The sequence below is a fragment of the Abramis brama genome (assembly GCF_963993115.1).
Source record: "Abramis brama genome assembly, chromosome: 19".
Lineage (NCBI taxonomy): Eukaryota > Metazoa > Chordata > Actinopteri > Cypriniformes > Leuciscidae > Abramis > Abramis brama.
The window spans coordinates 23545218-23566016 of NC_139981.1; the positions used below are offsets into that span (position 1 = coordinate 23545218).

The following is a 20799-nucleotide window of genomic DNA, read 5'->3' on the forward strand; positions in this document are numbered from 1 at the left end:
TAAAAATGAAAGTTGCTGAAATAAGACCACAAAACACATATTAAATATGTGTCCACAAGACTTTTGACTAATGGATGTTGTTGCTACGAGTTCTGGCTTCAAAATTATGTGAAAATAGTCTTGCTTTATCGTTCACAAAAAAAAATACATTGATTTAAATGGTGTAAAACAGGTTTTGCTTGGAAAGCCAATATGCGAGGGGGGCGTGAAGGAGGAGTAGTTTACACCTGAGAATACAATGTCCCACCCATTATGTGTAATGAGCCTTTCATTCAGGTGTGACACTGACTGAGCCACAATGCAAGGACAAAAGATATATTTAGAAGAAGACTTATATTGACCATTTAAGATTTCGCTTACATCTATCTTGTAAATATGTTTTGCTATTTTTTTTAAAAAGGTTACAATTACAACAATAATTACAATTTCAACAATATTTCAAGTGTACTCTTTCTTTGTAAAAAAAAAAAAAAGATTATAGGCCTACATTTTATCATATGTATTCATTAGTTTGAATATAGCCAACATTGGAACATCTAAATCAGTAAAACCTGTACCCAAATCTAGTCAACAAAATGTTGTCTTTCATACTTCGCCTGACTGTAACGTTGTTTTTATGAAATATTAGGGCATATAAATGTTAATTTGCAGTTTAATACGTTGCTTATACAAATACATTTTATTTCAACATATTTCAGTCGATTTTTACTCATCTCAGTAGGCTATAGCAAAGCACTTTATTCTTTCACACACAGACGCGCGATTCATATTTAGGCTAAACAGTCTTTACAAATATGTACCCTTCATTCATCTCACAGAAATATTATAGAAACGCAATTCATCTTTTTGCGGTTTACATAGGCCTACACTAACGTTATTCCATAACGTTATTCCACATTAACACTTGAGAAAAGATAACAGCCTACCTCACTCCTCAGCGGGATCTATTGCTCCTCATATCAGCACTGTTCTGAGGAAACTTTTCTCCATAAGGTAGGCTATATTATGCCTCACTCGCGGCCAGTGTTGCCAATTATTTTCAAAGGAAAGTAGCTAACGCCTCCCCTAAAAGTCGCTAAATGTCGCTAGATGACGTCATACATCAATTAGCATATTCATGACGTCATCGCGGCGTACTTGCGTTCTGCCTGCCTAATGTTTTTTCTCATTAAAATCATGCCTACATACTGTATTTTAATATAACATAACATAACATAATATAATATAATATAATATAATATAATATAATATAATATAATATAATATAATATAATATAGCCGAATGTCCAATAAAGCTGTTCTCATTTACTATATTTTTTTGTCAGACAATAGAACGAGTAGCTATTGAATGACTATTTTTTATATGTGTAAAATTATCTGAACTGAGAGAGTTCGGGAACTGGGTGAACTAAAGCACTGTGATAGTGAGTATTACAAGTAATAAGCACAAGAAAAGAAAGGAAAATAAAATGGTCAAACTAAATTCTTTAAATATAAAACAAAAGATAAGTGATAAGTCCGTCCGTGGAAACAACACTGCTCATTCACGTCTGTTAGCTGTCGTGCTGCTGCTCTCAGCCATTCACAGAACAGGGTAGACGCAGAGAGAGGTGTGTGACGGCAAGGAGAAAGCAAATCTCGCGCTCGCAGGACTCATGCTGGCAACATTTGGAGGTTACTGAGGTTTGTTCAAAAAGTAGCTAGATTAGTCGCTAGTCGCTTTTTAAAAAAATTGTCGCTAAAGGGGTCTGAAAAGTCGCTAAAAATAGCGACAAAGGCGCTAAGTTGGCAACACTGCTCGCAGCGCTTTATTTACAGCTGATGTGGGCGTTTCACAGGTCTGAAATGGTTCTCAGAATTTGCGTTTGAATAGCATGCGCTCTCCGGGGAGTGGTCACATTACTTTTGAATGAGCTCGTAATGAGCTCGACTGGAATCGTTCTCTTTTAATACAGATTTCACAAGCTGAGAATATTTGTTTTTTATATAAATTACTTCATTTAAAAGATGCGATCTCAAGCTTTATGCCCGTGGGTTTGTTTGCCTGTTTGACTGAATTTTCGCGGAGTTATAGATCATTTTCGAACGCGTTTCAAATTGGAGTTTACTGACAGAGAGAGTGCAGAAATCGCATCATGTTAATTTTTCTTTATTTGGCAAAAAGCAAAACACTTTATTTTTATTGTGAGTATACAGAAAAAAAATAGAAACTGAACAGGATCGATTGATGTATTGCACGAAAATGAAAGATCAAAATTAACAGAGCATTTAGTGTTTATTTTACATTGCTAAAAAAAAAAACGAGCAAAACGCGCGGGCGCGTTTTTGGTCCCCAGAGGGTTAACAAGCCTCTTGTTGTACTGCAATCAATTTTTAAAAAAGTGTGCAGAATCCACTCTCCCTGAGTGCATTCTGCGAGAGTGAGGGCGGAGCGTTGATTTTGCGGCTTTACTTCCTGCTCACTACTGCGCAGGTCTGGTCCCGAGATCGCTACTGCGCAGACTCAAGTTCCAATATGTCAGCGCCATATCGGGACTCTGGCGGCTTCAGTTCTCATCAATGGAAGAGAGCGAAGGGGCGTCATCCATCTTTTTTTACAGTCTATGATTAATAATAGTAACATCTGGATGGAATCACAATGATTGATTGGGCTCTAGGCCTCAGCAAAGCTTTTACCCGTTTTGACTTTTTAATTTAAATCACAGACCTGGCGCTGACAGTCTAGATTTTACACCTAAATGGGTGCTAAAATCTTGGTGTCCTCCCCTACCACACAAAAGACACTAAACAGATCAGTTTGAGTCTCCCCATCCAACATCAAAAACATTCCGATGAGGAAAAGATTGACCCCCATCACTAGGTACCAAAAGCTTGTGTGGCCCAGCGAATCCCCCACACTTACATACACATAACACACACACACAAAGACATTCTCTACACTCGATCCAAAATCAAGCTGTTCCAAAATGTATATATGTATGTGTGTCCTATGTTACATTAGCCTAGCATTCTTTAGTTGTGTTAGTGAAACTCTAAAGGCTTCTATCCAGATGTGAGGATGTATCACTCCTTGGTATCAAAATATTCGTCTTTGTCTGAATCTCTGTATTCTATACACGCATCCAGAACTCTTGTTCAGCCACAAAAAACGAAGCAAGCAACTATTTTTATCTATCTTTAGATGCGTTCTTAAAGGGGATGTCTAATGTTATTTAATGCATTCTGACTTATTTGCACTGTTAAAAAGTTTTAAAGAGATTCTCATGCAAAACATGGCCAAAGTAAAAAAAACAAAAACAAGTTGGACGTATGAAAGAGTATTTCTGTGACAAATTCAGGATTCGTATAAGTTTCAGAAAGTTTTTTTTTCGAGTATGACATCATAAAGGGCCGAATTCCTTGTATGGGCACTTCTCTGATGGGTTTCAAAGGTTGTAGTTAAAGGGATAGTTCACCCAAAAATGATTCTGTCATCATTTACTCACCCTCAAGTTGTTCTAAACCTGTTATAAGTTTCTTTGTTTTGCTGAATACAGAAGAAGATATTTTGAAGAATGTTGGTAACCAAACAGTTGATGGACCCCATTGACTTCCATTGTATGGGGAAAAAGTATGGTGGTCATAGTATTATACTCTATAGTATACTATAGTCAATGGGGTCCATCAACTGTTTGGTTACCAACATTATTTAAAATATATTATTTTGTGTTCAGCAGAAGAAAAAAGAACACATACAGGTTTGAAACAACATGAGGGTGAGTAAATGATGACAGAATTTTCATTTTTGGTTGAACTATCCCTTTAACATTGTAACTCTTGCCATTCTTTGCACTTCTCTCTCTCTATGTATTTCCCTTTGTGGTTGATTTAAATATTTATAATTAATCCGGTTTCCCCCACAGTCCAAAGATATGCAGGTTAGGTGGACTGGACATGCCAAATTGTCGTAGGAGTGTAGGAGTGTGTGTGAGTGTGATTGTGTCAGGAAGGGCATTTGGCATACAACCTGTGCCAAATCAAATGTGTGTGTGAAGCGGACCCTGCGGGAATAATGCAAGGAAAATGGATGGATGGATGGATTACGCATTATGATTCCTTTTGAGATAATTTGCTACAAATATTATTTTTTAAAACCTTATGAAAACACCTCCTAGAAACCGTGTCCAATCAGGAGAAATTGCCTTATTACGCAGGGCTTAATACCGATTAGTTGACTAGCTGTTTATGCAACCCACTGACTAGATGATTTTAAAATATGTTGTTTTGCACAGAAGAGCAAGAACAAGTAGCGATGGTGAAATTAGGAGGAAAGGGGACCTGAAATTGTGGCAAGCCAGGTTTAAATTAGCAATGTCACATGAACACCACAGTCAGAGCACACAGGACAAGGCTCTGACTTCTTTTTTCCAAATGTTGGAAAAAACTAGCAGACTGTTTGTTAAAGGTGTCAGGAGTGGCTGTGTGTTTGGCTTACTTGAAGAGCTCTTGTCTGGAGATTGCTCTGTTGGTGAGAGGGTCGATGGCGTACACCTGCAGGTCTGATTTGGAGTAGTCTTCAAGTTCATAACCTTCTCCATGCCGCCGTGGGCCGATCGATTCCACTATCACTTTAGCACCAGGGATCTGATCTTGAACATAGCGCTCCAAAATACTGAAAAAATATGGTATATGAAATTACTTTATCTTCCTCAAATGTTAAAATGCAAAACCCACCAACTAAATTTCTAATACCTGTATTTTACAGGTAATCTTAATAAACCAAACGCATCACTTTTTGTCAAAAAAATAATAATAATATGCATGATGACAATATTCACAAAACTCAAAATGTTACTTTTGAGTTTGTATTTCTCACTATCACCACTGATTTGCATACATTTCTCTCTTTTTTATAATCTAGGGAGCCCCGCAGATGTATATCACGGCCACGAATTTGTTAATTTGAATAATTTGTTCCCTCATTTTACTAAATCGTGGCCTTTACTAAAAATTATATATTATTTTATTTTATTAATGTCATGTGCGGGGCTCCATAAAAATCAGCATCTGACAGTACAGCGAATATTACCATGATGTACTTAAATATGTTAATAATGTGATTACATTTTCATATTAGGGTGAAGACAAATATTTGAGTTTGTGAGATTCTTTCTATAACGCATTGTAAAACATACAAAATAACTATGATATAACATAAATTGAATGAATAGCATTGTAATATCTTCGGTTTGAAATGTATACACCTGACTAGCATTTATAAAGCGATCATTTTGTCTTTTATTATGATTATGCTGCAATCTACTGAGCAAAGTAGCTTTATTTTGCTCATTGAATTTTGCCAATTGAGCCCAATTCTGTTTTGCCAATTTGGATGGCCATTTAAATAAAGGAAATGGGAAAACAAAGGCTGCTGAGAGTGCAGGGAACACTTAAATGCCACTCAAAGAAACTGGCAAAGCAGAGAAACACAACGAGGGAGGAATTCTCACCTAATCAGCTGCTCTTTATTCTCCTCCACCACAGTGGGCGGCACATTAGAGACCACAACCTGCATGTCCAAGGCATTCACAACGGACACCTACAACCCACACAGAATATGAAAAAGATAGAAGATGTGATGTGTATCTATCTATCTATCTATCTATCTATATATATATATATATATATATATATATATATATATATATACAGATATTCAATTAGGATTTAATGTATTTTCTCTGACCAAACAGTAATAGCAATAGTAATAGCAATTATATCAAAATAGAAAAAAAAAAATCCACACTTCACAGTATACCAACCAGCGTTGAAGTGCTGTTTGCAGTTGCAATGGTCTTTAATTAAATTGGTCAGTAACAGTGTAGCGGCCAAATTAATGCTTTAGAATAATTCTACTGCTTGTGGAAATCGTAAGTGACAAACATTAATGCCATGATGTTTAAAACCCTGATACATTGCAATTCTAAATCCCTCTTATTTTATTAGGCAGTCATCAGCTCCAGAGATTTCTGGGAATTATACAAGTCACTGGCTGCAAGGAGATAAAACAGCATAAATAATTCAGATGACACAAAAACAGTTTATTTAACTATTCATTACTGCACTAAGTAGTGCACACATAGCATATGCACTTCTGTACGCAAACATTTACTGAAACATAACATATTTACCAAACCGACACTCTGGAGAGATATTTTCACTTACTAACAGTGCAGACTGTTATGTGATTTAGACTCATTTTAAATTAATCAGTCTTAAAATCACTGAAATGTGATTCGGCTCTTAAATGTGATTCGGCTGTGAAATGGCTCTTAAAGCCACGTGTTTGAGTGGGATCTTTCAGCTGTGTTTGAATCATCTTTTTACATGAAGTGCATGAACAAACTTTACAGGTCAAAGGTCACTCACCACCACATCAGCCCTGCTGCTCAGCCCCTGCCCATAGTTGTCCGTGGCGATGACCTGAAACTTGAAGTAGGATCGGCGCATGTTTCTGAACATGATGGCGCTCTTGATGATGCCAGTGTACGGCTCAATGACGAAACTGTCCTGCCCCTCGGGCGCAGGAGGGATGATCAGTCTGTACGCCATCTTACTGTAGTTTCCTGTGTCGATATCTGTAGCCTGATGCACATGAAGTTACATGAAGAAACATATTGATCATGGAAACGAATATGGTTTTGAGAATTTCACTTTATCTGGCTATATAACAGAATAACTGGATTCCTTAAAAGGCTTTGGGCAAATAAATGAACACGAGTGGAGAAAATTATATTCCTTCTACTACGCGCTCTGTTCTCTACGGTTCCTCCCCCTAGCAGAAGCTACAGCAGCCATATCATAAAATTGGTTAAAGTCCCCTGCAGTCAATCATTTTATCCCTTAAAGCTCATCTTTGATAATCAAAAGGACATATTTAAATGTTCTTCCTTTAAAAAAATTTTTATTCATGCTTTAAAATAGTTTGAATGTAACTCTACACCCTTGCTTCATTTAGTAGGCCTATATGTGGATCCATGAATATGCAAATTAGTCCCCGCCTCCACTCACACCAACTCGGACTACCTGATCCGCTCGGTCAACTGTAGTAAACGCTGCTACACAATGGCAAGTGGAAATACTAGTTTAATTCAGTCATGCATGTTTGAACCAGACACTGATTCAGAAGAAGAGGAAGAGTGAATTATAAAGGCTCGTCTACTGGTCAATGTATCAGAATAGAAATGTTTTATGTATCGCTCTCTACAAAGTCGGACAACATAACGGTAATTGATATGACTAGCCTTTGGCTTGACTACATTATTGAACTGCTAATAATGTGTTGCTAATGTTACACAAACCATGTTCCCGTTAGCCATCTCAGAGTCTCAGCTGACTTCTAAAAATCAGCATCCTTTGAACATCATAGAAAATCAGTGGAGAAAAGCCCCGTCCCACACGTTGACGGGATTAGAGACATGTTTGTGACGGTAGGAAACGGGCGGTTTCAAACCGCGTTTTTAAGACTGTCACATGTTTTGCCTTAAAGCATATTAAAATCAGCACATAGACATATAAACAACATTAAAAACTTGATTTTCACCATAGGGGGTCTTTAAGGGTAGGGACACGCCAAACCGACGCCAAAGAACTATAGTGCTGATGAAAGCCGACTGTGTTGTCGCCTCATGTCGGGGCAAAAAAGCTGCACTTGAACACACCGAGAGAACTACAGCCGACTGTCAACTTGCATGCACATTCTGCACCTATTTGCCCAGGAACACTCAGGTAAGATGAGGTAAAATAAGAACAGCCTTCTATCTGTACCGTTTTGACTACTTTGCTCGCTGTTTTGTTATAATTCTCATGCATTGACTTGTTCACTAAGCTGAACAGCCAATCAGAGTTCTCTCTCCAAGAGCCTGACGCCTATTCTTCAAATACTAGTAAATTGACTAAATCACGATGCATGATTCAAATTTTCTCTTATCATACATTGTAGGAAACTCCTACACGCCTTTTCATGTTTCACTACGTGTCTTTAGTAACTGACAGTAGTTTTTAATGGCAAAAAAAAGAGTTTGCACTGGCACCAGCTGTTAGTAATTCTGTCTCTTAAATAAAAAAGTAATATGTTGGCCAAACTATCCCTTGAAAAACCTTGGTGGCAGAGATAGAGAAATAAATACTCTGCAGTTTCCACTTCCACTTCTAGCGATGACCTAGAAATGTAATAATCCCCATATATCATTAATGCTTTTTATAGATGCTAAAAGACTCAATTAATGAGATAACGGTCACCTTGCAGGGGAACACAGAACCCCGTGGGTATTTTACAGGTGTCCGTCACTTGTCTTCCACATTGTCAGAATGGAGAGAGAAGCTGTCTAAGCACAGTTACTATGAAGTGTGGGGAAGCGAGTAGATTTGAACAGCGAGAGAGATATTCAGTAGTGTTGACAGGTGTGCCAGGATGTGAACAGCAAGTTCTCCTCTGTAAAAAAATTAAATATAATATACTGCAGACACCAATACCTGCAGAACATTTCCAAACACCATGAATTAATAACCATTGTTCCAGTGCATTCTGATAGTATTGTGCTTAAAGCTACAATATGTAAGTGTAATATATTTCCTGCAGTTGTGTTCTTACAATATCCCAAAACTTCCCAAAGATTTTTAATTTCAGAGAAATTCTAATTTTAAAGCAGGGCTCAGTAGTTTCGGGATTTCTTCGCTGTATTCTCGCTTTTTGCTCGCAGGTTTCTCTCTAGAGCTCCCCCCACAGCTTCAGAATAGATATTTGACAACACTGTTGTAAAAACTTGTTGGTGATTCTCAGACACCAGAGGCTAGTAGATCAACGACATCAAAGCAGATGGGACATTCTTTAAAACGTCTTCTTCATTCGGGTTCGAACAGCGTGAGGGAGCGCAATAATGACAGCATTTTAGCAGATTTCTTTTGGCCGTAAAGCAATTGTTTACATCGCGAGACCTGATATCACACGATACTTCCTGACGCGGCGGCCGGCGGCCCGCCGGCTCAAAGTTGCAAGTGCGGATTTTCCGCTCACGGGCACCAGGGGGTTGCGAAACGACCACCATTCAACCCGAAATAAGTAATATAACCATTCCAATGACTCCGAAGCTGTTCAGTTAAGGTAAAAAAGTTACTTAGTTCACCTTTAAATAATGGCTCATCCCTGTCACCCTGTCTCACTTGTCGCCTGTCAATGACGTAATATCCGCGTTATCCCTGGTTTCTGCTCGTACTGCCACAGTAACCATGGCGACAGACGTGGACAACTGCGTTGCGTCTAGCGGCACGCTCACGCTGTTGTTGTTTCATTCAAACATTATGAACCATGGCAAGCAGACTTTGGGACAAAAGGAGAACTAAAACGAGGATCAATATCAGCATGGCGTTTTTCGAGATGCCGAGAGCTCCACGTCCGTGACAAACTTTGACTTGACAGAGACGCGCAAATGTAGAGGTGAGCAAATGTACATAAAACTAATCAATGTTATATAGCTCAACATGATGAAATGTTAGAATATGATCAGTATGTTATTCTAATGTTGATCTAGCTTACTGCTAGTCTCATACAGACAAACTAACACATAGAATAACATTATAACTTTCAACACACTCAAATGCTGTTTAGTGTGATAGTGTAGACCAAGTGAAACAGCGCTGCGTTACCTCACAAGTTTCATTCGTCTAATAAACTGACCTGTGAGTAGTAATTCAGCACTTGCGGGTAGTTCGGTAGAATGAAATGTTCTTATTCCTTTATATCCGCGGGACTCGCGTGTGGCGCTGATATCTGTCTCTTATTAACAATCACGACATGCTTCATACCACAGTCATGTTAAAAACATCAATGTTTTCACTCATCCATAAACATTTTTATTTTGCATAAATGAATTATTTTCTTACCTTTACCTTTTTTTGATCACTACAAACTGCCATTGGCAAACATGCGAACAGTCTTTTTAAATTGTTCCTTTTGTGTTCTACACAATGGCCAAAATTTTTTTGTCAGTGCAAGTGTCTATTTACCTAGCTTCAACAAATCAGCATTATGTAACCTAACAAGTATTCATGAGTCCAGCCTAAGGTTTATATTGTGGCCCCATAACATTTCAGATTGTTCCTACACCGCTGCCTAGGAATAAATAACACATAACATATGCACATATACTCACCACAATTTTCAGTACTGTGGTGAAGGTCTTAGTGTCTTCAGTCACACCGCCGATGTAAAGAGACCTTGTGAAGACAGGGGGATGATCGTTCTCATCCTGAACGTCGATAAATACCTTAGCTGTGTTTGCTATATTTAAACACACACACACACAGGAGAAACAGACCTCAGTTTATGGAACTATAAGCCCTATTTGTCACAGTTAAAACCAAAAAGGCAACGTTAATGTAAACACACACAGCTTCAGCAACCCTCTTCACACTGTGGCAGACGTGAAAAATATGCTCTGTCAGAAAGCATTTGTCTTCTGCTGCATTAAACAACAATATATAAAGTCATCTGAGTGGATCTATGCGCACACAGGGGAAAGCGCAGATGAAAAGCTGTATATCATTGCTCAATAAGAGAGGAAAGAGAGAAATGAAGAAAAACAGGATGGTAAGTGAGAGAGAGAGAATGTGTGCCAGTCCTGTTATGTACAACAACATTTATATCAAAGAGAAAGCAAGACACATGGCAGGACACACATTTTGTCTCTCTGTCATGTAAAGTTTGTCCTGTCAGAGGCCTGTGATGTGCTCACTAAACTTCTAAGTCAACATGAAATGGAGTTTGCAACCCATTTCATTTCTGTAATGTGGCTCATTACTGAATGAATATTCAATGAGAAAAATATTGAACGACAACAACAAAAATATAGGATGAGACTTTTTTCATGCACTGGGATTTGACTGATTCATGAAATCTGGGCCTGACATTCGCAATTGGTCTTTAAAACTACCTTTCCCCCGAAACACCTGTAACACTTTATAATGAGGTCCCATTAGTTAGTCTTCTCTGAATTGCTAAAACACATTTCTCGAAACCATCACCCACTTTCTCAAAACCAAATCTTCAAACTATATTCAAAGAACATTGATCTGTGCTCAAAATCAATCGCTTTCAGATCATACACACAGCCAGTCAAAATATAAACACAGATCATTCACTAGAAACTACATTAAAAAATGGAGAAAAGAGCATCCAAAGTATGCAGTTACAGAAAAAAAGTACATTGTAACAGATTAAATTAATTTTGCAATCCCATAAAATAAGTATAGTAATCGCAACTTACAGTAGTAAGTAGTAAGGTGAATAAATTGTATACTGTATGCACTGCAAGTATAGTATTATACTGAATATTGTATAGTAATGAATGGCTGTATATTCAGCACTTGCATACTGTAAAAATACAGTAGTCCAACTGCAAAAGCCAAAAAGGTTAAAAAAAAAAAAAAAGCTCTAAATGAAAAGCATGTTACAGTAGTAGTAGTAGTAGTAGTAGTAGTAGTATTTGAGTTTATTGCCATATCAGCATCACTATTACATGGCAGATACCAGTGGTGGAATCACTGTCATCAGAATCACTGACTTGCGCTTTAATATATTTTTTTTCCATGAATGTCTATTAAATTATTCCCTATAGTACATTCTCTTAATTCCACAGTTTTTCTCTTGGTTGTGCTGCTTCCAGTCATGTATGTTTGTGTTAGAGGTTTTATCCAATCATATTTCAGCCATCATGTGTTGAGGCCTTCAGAATCGATAGTGCGGGCGCCTGTAGCTTAAAATAAATGGCAATGAAACTGTTGCTTTAACCAATCAGATAATCAGTCAGATTTAATCAGCCAATCAGATTTCAATTTGACTGCACCATCTAGCAGGCGTACAATAACGTCTGCATTTTCACGTCCTTTGATTGGATGGTCAGAGCGTGTACTATTACTAGTAGTCAGAGTTAGAAAACCGCATCTATATCGAACTACATAAACTAAAATATATTCCTGTAGATTTAATAGTTTTTCAACCCACAAATTAATGTTCCTCTCCCACTGTCTCATAACATTAAAGATTGGGCAATCCCAAAGAATATGTTTTACAGACATGTTGATAAAGCACGTTACAGTACACTCAACTGCACAAAGTCAGTGAGAGACTGATTCTGTCTCAGCATCATGTTTTCCTGTTGGCTCTGGCCTGAGGACTTTGTCCACATCACAGGTAATGTCGTCTCTTGCCAGGAAAAGGGAAAAGCCCTCTAGTCTGACAGATCCAGCCTTGATAACACTCTTTACACCTTGCTCTTCCTCATCCTCATCCTATTCCTTCTCGTACATCACCTCTCACACATACTCTCCCTCCTCTGAGATCTACTGTTTGTATCAACATTCATTGCACCTGTGTCACCTGTGCACGCTGAACTGGCTTATTCTGTACAGTTGGTTTGATCACATCATTAGAAATAAGTGTGAACAAGTTTAAGTCATTGTGTGTAAACGATGACAACTGTGTTTTATTGTGTTTAACTTTTGCCTGCGTTTAGCTTTTTGCAACACAAGTGCATCACAGTCTGAAATGTGTTTTAGTGAGTGCGAATGTGTTTATAGTTTTGCAAAAAGAGTGCATGGGTTTTTCAAACAGTGTCTAATTGCTTCTTGACAGATTTTGTACGATTCACCAGAATATGTCTTAACTTAGAATTTCATTTGAACTGTGTGGTCATATACTAATCTATACACATATTTGTTTTAATATACTGACTTTTATATCTTTCATTTACTTTACTATAAAGCTGCAAGATCTCTCCAAATAAAATTCTTGGGAATATGTGCTTTAGTTTTGTTCTTACTTTTGGAGGGAGCGCGTAGGTTGGCAAGGATGATCTCGAGGGAATCGGCCTGCACACGGAGTACATAACTGATCACAGTCTCGTAGTCCAGAGATTTATTTGTGTAGACGATCCCGGTGCGGTTATTGACTCTGAACACACCTGCAAACACAAACTGATCAGAGAACAGTTCACAGTGTCTTCTACACCAATGATGAGCGCTCGGACCACTAGAAATTCACGGTTGTATATTTTTTATTCACAAATCCCCTGTAGTCCACCTCAACCAGGAACTGTATGCGCTGGTTGGTTCCAGTTTGTTCTACATTTTATTCTAAATTTAAGATGAATTTGACCAAATTTACTGAAGAACCACATTTGCATACAGGTTACTCACCTCCATCATTTCCACCCACTATAGAGTAAAAGACGGTGGTGTTGACAGCTACGGCCAGAATCAATCCCACAGGCGTCCCGACAGGAGCGTTCTCACTCACCGGACTAAACCTGCACAACACAGCAGAATCGCAAATGACACACTTCATTCAGCATTTAAACAACACACAGCTGAAGGCAGTGGAGGACTGTCATTTCTCATGTGATTACTGTGATAGAAATGTCATTTTACTGTTATATCTTGCATAAACATCAGAGCAGTTCAATAAGCCCTACACCCCCACGAAAGACCTACAGAAAGTGCAAAAAGAACTGAAGGACTTCGCTTTAAGAGGTGAAGAGAGTTTAATTACTGCATTCAAAAGCAGAATACATGAATCATGGGTCTAAAGAAAAATCGATTTCTAAAGCTTTTGTTTATGCTAGTGATTCTCAACTGAAAGGTCAAAGGTCTGTTCTGATGAAAGCATGGCTAAACATGGCAAATGATAAAGCTAAAATGCTAAACTATCATCAATAGTTTGGTTTGTAAGAATAAAGACTTTACAAAAACACTCTCCATTTCTTTTGTTATTGATGTCAAAGGCTGAACATACATTTTTCAATTGATGGGTCCTGCTTTCTGCGCACTTCTCTACAGACCTCCCAAATCTTATCGTATGGTCTTTGTGTGTCCGATTTAGAGATCTTAGATATTGGTATTTCTGACCATTATTCAATAATGTTAGTGCCCCGCCCTACATTCTCTCAGCCCTTACTGCACTCACTTGTCTACTGCCAATATGTTTTCAGAATTTTATCTAACGCATTTCACAGATGATGTCTTAGCTAGAATCGATACCGAATCACTGGTTGAAGTTTTTAATAAATCTTGTACTTTCACACTTGATAATGTCGCTCCACTTAAGCTTGGGAGGACTAAGTGTGTCTCCCAGCCTTGGTTAAATGATGTTACTCGCACTCTCAGACAAGAGTGCAGAAAAGGTGAGCATAAGTGGAAATAAGATGGGCTTCAGATATCTTATGACATCATAAAAGAATGCTTAAAAAAACTACCAGAGAGCTGTAAAGGAGGCTAAATCCATGTTTTTCTCTGTATTAATCTCTGATAATGCAAATTGACCAAATGTTTTGTTCAATGCAACTGATTCTGTTTTAAACCCAATCAAAAAGAAAGGTGTAATTGTACCTTCTCCTTTTGATCAACCATTAATTCCTACCCTGTCCAGCTCTCTGACTCACTTTGAACCAGTTACATCAGAACAATTAGCAGATGTAGTCTCCAAGAGGAAATGCTCAAGCTATAAGCTGGATATTCTTTCTCCGTGCCTTTTTGAAGAAGTTTTTATGACTATCAGTTCCAGTGTGACAGCTATAATGAACAGCTCATTAGCAAGTGGAGTTTTTCCAAGCAGTTTTAAAAATGCAATTCTACACAGTTTGCTTTGATCCAGCAATACACAACAACTACAGAACCATCTCCAAACTGCCTTTTATGTCAAATCTAAATACATGTAACATTTTAGATACATTTCAGTCTGGTTTCAGACATTTGCACAGCACTGAATGTGCATTATTAAAGGTCACTAATGATATTCTACTCTCCATGGACTCCACACATCCTTTTTTATTAGATCTAAGTGCTGCGTTCACTGTGGTGTCCCTCAAGTGTCAATCTTAGGACTCTTGTTATTTTCACTGTTCATGCTAAAATTCTGATTTCTGTGTATAAGGCATTATTTGATTTAGTGCCCCAATACATTAGTGACCTTTAATACCCTTAAGGCCCCGATGTACTCGCAACGAAGTTCTTTTTCGTTCTCCGTTTAGGGGTAAAACGAAATACGTGAGCAGCAATACTGTTAGCCAGGCCCGGCGCCACGAGGGGGCAAAAGGGGGCATTGCCCCCTCAGATCTGATTTGTGCCCCCTCAGTTTCATTTTTGTATTCATGGTTACAAATGAAATGTTTAACCTTTTGAGCGGTCCAGTCCCATATATGGGATTTTTATTTCAGTGCCCCTGAGAGTACGGTGACGGTCCCACATATGGGATTTAGAATGTTCAATGACGACATAACTGCCAGATTCAAACTGTGCGTTCGCGCGTTGTTTGGCGCTGAGCCAGAGACGGACGCGCTCAGCGCTGTCATATATCACAATTATGCAGTGTTTTCAACCTCACAATGTTTGTTTTAGGTTTCAGACATTTAAATACGCATAAGCACTAGTAAAACAATACATTTGGAGTTTATAAAATACACACCGATGCCTGTGGAAGCAGCAATAACAATCTATTCAAATATAATTTGCCGACGTGGGTTATATATCAGACAAACACATTGGAAGTAACGTTAACTATAAAGTTTACTCTATTCTTCTCACAGTTCACCGGCCACTTTCTTGCATGTATTTCGGGAGAAACTGATGACTCACAGGATTCTCTGAACTGTGGCGCAAAGAAACAGCCATTTCAAGATTAGATTAAATCAAGATTATTTATAAAGGTTTTTAAATGACCAAACACACTCACATACACATTTTTGAGAATCAGAATATCAGATAGTTGATGACATGGTAAGCAAGTTTGTGAATATTTTGAATAAAAAGTGAAAAGGAAATAAAAGCAATACATCTGTCAACAGTGTTATTGTGGCTGCGGTGTGTCACGTGACAAATATGACGCGTCGCCATGGAAACATTAAGGGGGAACGTTCTAAAATAACAGTCGCCTTGAAAAAACACTATGGGGAGCCAAAATATTAAAATTAAGCGTGAAAGGGTTAATATATGCATAATAAATGACGCTGGCTTATCTTTTTTACTAAGCAAGTTATCAGTGTGTATTGTTCATTGATGGTACAGTGAGGAAAATAAGTATTTGAACACCCTGCTATTTTGCAAGTTCTCCCACTTAGAAATCATGGAGGGATCTGAAATTGTCATCGTAGGTGCATGTCCACTGTGAGAGACATAATCTAAAAAAAAAATCCAGAAATCACAATGTATGATTTTTTAACTATTTATTTGTATGATACAGCTGCAAATAAGTATTTGAACACCTGAGAAAATCAATGTTAATATTTGGTACAGTAGCTTTTGTTTGCAATTACAGAGGTCAAACGTTTCCTGTAGTTTTTCACCAGGTTTGCACACACTGCAGGAGGGATTTTGGCCCACTCCTCCACACAGATCTTCTCTAGATCAGTCAGGTTTCTGGGCTGTCGCTGAGAAACACGGAGTTTGAGCTCCCTCCAAAGATTATCTATTGGGTTTAGGTCTGGAGACTGGCTAGGCCACGCCAGAACCTTGATATGCTTCTTACAGAGCCACTCCTTGGTTATCCTGGCTGTGTGCTTCGGGTCATTGTCATGTTGGAAGACCCAGCCTCGACCCATCTTCAATGCTCTAACTGAGGGAAGGAGGTTGTTCCCCAAAATCTCGCAATACATGGCCCCGGTCATCCTCTCCTTAATACAGTGCAGTCGCCCTGTCCCATGTGCAGAAAAACACCCCCAAAGCATGATGCTACCACCCCCATGCTTCACAGTAGGGATGGTGTTCTTGGCATGGTACTCATCATTCTTCTTCCTCCAAACACGTTTAGTGGAATTATGACCAAAAAGTTCTATTTTGGTCTCATCTGACCACATGACTTTCTCCCATGATCATCCAAATGGTCATTGGCAAACTTAAGACGGGCCTTGACATGTGCTGGTTTAAGCAGGGGAACCTTCCGTGCCATGCATGATTTCAAACCATGACGTCTTAGTGTATTACCAACAGTAACCTTGGAAACGGTGGTCCCAGCTCTTTTCAGGTCATTGACCAGCTCCTCCCGTGTATTTCTGGGCTGATTTCTCACCTTTCTTAGGATCATTGAGACCCCACGAGGTGAGATCTTGCATGGAGCCCCAGTCCAAGGGAGATTGACAGTCATCTTTAGCTTCTTCCATTTTCTAATGATTGCTCCAACAGTGGACCTTTTTTCACCAAGCTGCTTGGCAATTTCCCCGTAGCCCTTTCCAGCCTTGTGGAGGTGTACAATTTTGTCTCTAGTGTCTTTGGACAGCTCTTTGGTCTTGGCCATGTTAGTAGTTGGATTCTTACTGATTGTATGGGGTGGACAGGTGTCTTTATGCAGCTAACGACCTCAAACAGGTGCATCTAATTTAGGATAATAAATGGAGTGCAGGTGGACATTTTAAAGGCAGACTAACAGGTCTTTGAGGGTCAGAATTCTAGCTGATAGACAGGTGTTCAAATACTTATTTGCAGCTGTATCATACAAATAAATAGTTAAAAAATCATATATTGTGATTTCTGGATTTTTTGTTTTAGATTATGTCTCTCACAGTGGACATGCACCTACGATGACAATTTCAGACCCCTCCATGATTTCCAAGTGGGAGAACTTGCAAAATAGCAGGGTGTTCAAATACTTATTTTCTTCACTGTATAAAGTTAAGCCCCCTTAACAATTTCACATGCCCCCTCAGTCATTTCATCCTGCAGCCGGGCCTGCTGTTAGCGAACATTTGCCCACACATTTGCCAAATATATTTGACATTTAGATGTTGCATATATTTAAATATGTGCTGCACGCTTTCCTCTCAATAACAAAATAAACACACAACAAAGCTGAGAAAACAGCCAGATCTTTTTTAATAAAGCATAAGCAAAGCATCTGCTCATCATAGCAATGTGGATATGTTTGCACGAGCTCTGCAATTCGGCACTTCAGTAAAGTAATGTCATGTTTATGTATAGAATGCTTAAAATCAAGCAGCGTAAGGCAAGGCAAGTTTATTTATATAGCACATTTCATACACAATGGCAATTCAAAGTGCTTTACATAGAAGAAATAAAAATAATAAAAATAAATAAGAATAATTAAAACGGTTTAATAAAATAAAATACAGTACAGTACAAACAGTCGGACGAACAGCGGCACAGTGCTCAATCAGTAAATGCATAGCTAAACAGAAGTGTTTTGAGTCTGGATTTGAATGTGACTACTGTAGGAGCACATCTGATCTCTTCTGGAAGCTGGTTCCAGCTGCGGCTGGCATAATAGCTAAAAGCGGACTCCCCATGCTTAGAGTGAACCCTTGGTATTTCTAGCTGATATGATCCTAATGATCTGAGTGATCTGCTGGGTTTATATTCAGTGAGCATATCTGCAATGTATTGAGGTCCTAGGCCATTGAATGATTGATATACAAGTAATAATACTTTAAAATCAATCCTAAATGTAACTGGGAGCCAGTGTAAAGACCTGAGGACTGGTGTGATATGTTCATATTTTCTGGTTCTGCTCAGAATCCTAGCGGCAGCGTTCTGTATGAGCTGCAACTGTCTTATGGTCTTTTTGGGAAGGCCAGTGAGGAGTCCATTACAATAATCCACCCTGCTGGTGATGAAAGCATGCACAAGTTTCTCTAAGTCTTGACTGGAAACAAAGCATCTTATTCTTGCAATATTTTTCAGATGATAGTATGCTGATTTAGTTATTGCTTTGACATGACTACTGAAACTAAGGTCTGACTCTAGTGTCACACCAAGATTCCTGACTTGATGTTTAGTTGTTTGACCCCTAGAGTGAAGGTATGCGTTCACCTTGAGAACTTCATCTTTGTTTCCAAACGCAATGACTTCAGTTTTGTCTTTGTTTAACTGAAGAAAGTTTTGACACATCCAACTGTTGACTTCATCAATGCATTGGCACAGGGAATCAATGGGGCTGTAATCGTTATGCGATAGGGCTAAGTAGATCTGTGTATTGTCTGCATAGCTGTGGTAAGCAATTTGGTTCTTTCTCATTATTTGGCTCATTGGGAGCATATACAGGTTGAACAGGAGTGGCGCAATAATTGAGCTTTGAGGGACTCCGCATGTCATGGATGTCCACTCAGACTTATGGTCTCCTATACTCACATAATAACCTCTCCCATCTAAGTATGACCTGAACCATTTTAGGACTATCCCAGAAAGCCCCACCCAGTTTTCTAGCCTGTCAAGAAGTATGTTATGATCGACAGTGTCGAATGCAGCACTGAGGTCGAGTAGTACCAGCACCGATAATTTGCCTGTATCAGTATTTAAGCGAATTTCGTTTATTATCTTTATGAGCACTGTTTCTGTGCTGTGGTGCGGTCGGAAACCAGATTGAAAATTGTCAAAGGATCCATTCAAGCTCAGGAATTTGTTCAGCTGATTGAAGACAACTTTTTCAATGATCTTGCCTATGAAAGAAAGATTTGAGATCGGTCTATAGTTGCTTAATATGGTCTTATCCAGATTGCTCTTTTTCAGGAGGGGCTTGACAACTGCAGTTTTCAGGGAGTTTGGAAAACTCCCAGAGAGAAGTGAGGAGTTTACCACTTCTAGAAGATCTGCTTCTAAACTGTTTAACACACTTTTGAAAAAAGATGTGGGAAGTGTGTCAAGAGCGCAGGTTGATGTTTTAAGGTGCTGTACGGTTTCTTCCAAAATTTTGCCATCAATTTCTTTGAAATCAGACATAGTAACTACTTTCTCAGGTGGTCTGATCTGTCTGACCTCAGTGCAACTCAAGGATGTGCTGATCACCTTTCTGATATTATTGATTTTCTCAGAGAAGAAAGAAGCAAACTCACTGCACTTGTTGTCTGAGAGCATTTCACTGGGAATCTGGCTTGGGGGGTTTGTCAGTCTCTCTACGGTAGCAAAAAGAGTGCGTGTGTTGTTTAAATTGCTGTTTATAATATTTGAGAAGAAAGTCTGTCTAGCTTTGCCTAGTTCCATATTGAAAGCATGGATGCTGTCTTTGTAGATGTTATAATGGACTACAAGTTTTGTCTTCCGCCACATGCGCTCTACTTTTCTGCATTGTCTTTTCATATTTTGCACTGCTGTTGAGTTTCTCCAAGGTGCTTTTTGCCTGCCACTCTTCTTCCTGACTTTCACAGGAGCAATATCATCAATTACACTTTTAACTTTTGAGTTAAAAGAATCAAGGAGAAAATCAACAGAGTCTGCAGATATGCTTGGTGTTAAGGATATAGCCTTCATAAATAGTACACTAGTATTCTCATTTAAGCATCTCTTCTTGACAGACACAGATCTAGCTTCAGTGGCAGGAGAGATCAATATATCAAAGAAAATACAGAAATGATCAGACAGTGCTACATCCTTAATAACAATCAGTGAAATGTTTAGACCCTTACTGATAAGTAAATCTAGAGTGTGTCCACGATTGTGTGTGGGTCCATGTACATGCTGAGTCAGATCAAAAGTTTTTAAAACAGTATTGATTTCTTTTGCCATATTGTTTTCTGCACTATAACATCTATGTGGATGTTAAAATCTCCAGCAATGGCAAAACAGTCAAACTCTGAGGTAATTGTTGATAATAGTTCTGTAAAGTTCTCAGCAAAGGCTGGAGAGTATTTTGGAGGCCTGTAAATGATAAGTAAAATGTGTGGAGCACCTTTTAACACAATACCCAGATATTCGAAAGAAGGGTAATTCCCAAATGATATTTGCTTACATTGATAGATATCTTTAAAAAGAGCAGCTAGACCCCCA

At 38.5% G+C, this 20799-nt stretch overlaps 1 protein-coding gene across 1 annotated transcript in view; it reads right to left on the minus strand.

Annotated features, from left to right (window-relative positions):
- The window catches only part of LOC311069437 (protocadherin-15-like), a 268582-nt gene that overhangs the window by 45713 nt on the left and 202070 nt on the right, over positions 1-20799 (minus strand). Inside the window, exons 25-30 of the mRNA XM_084092609.1 lie at positions 13234-13343; positions 12858-12998; positions 10191-10318; positions 6409-6624; positions 5490-5578; positions 4475-4651 (exon numbers count right to left, since the gene is read on the minus strand). Of these exons, the coding sequence (XP_083948735.1) occupies positions 4475-4651; positions 5490-5578; positions 6409-6624; positions 10191-10318; positions 12858-12998; positions 13234-13343 (861 nt within the window). The remainder of the gene's footprint in view (positions 1-4474; positions 4652-5489; positions 5579-6408; positions 6625-10190; positions 10319-12857; positions 12999-13233; positions 13344-20799) is intronic.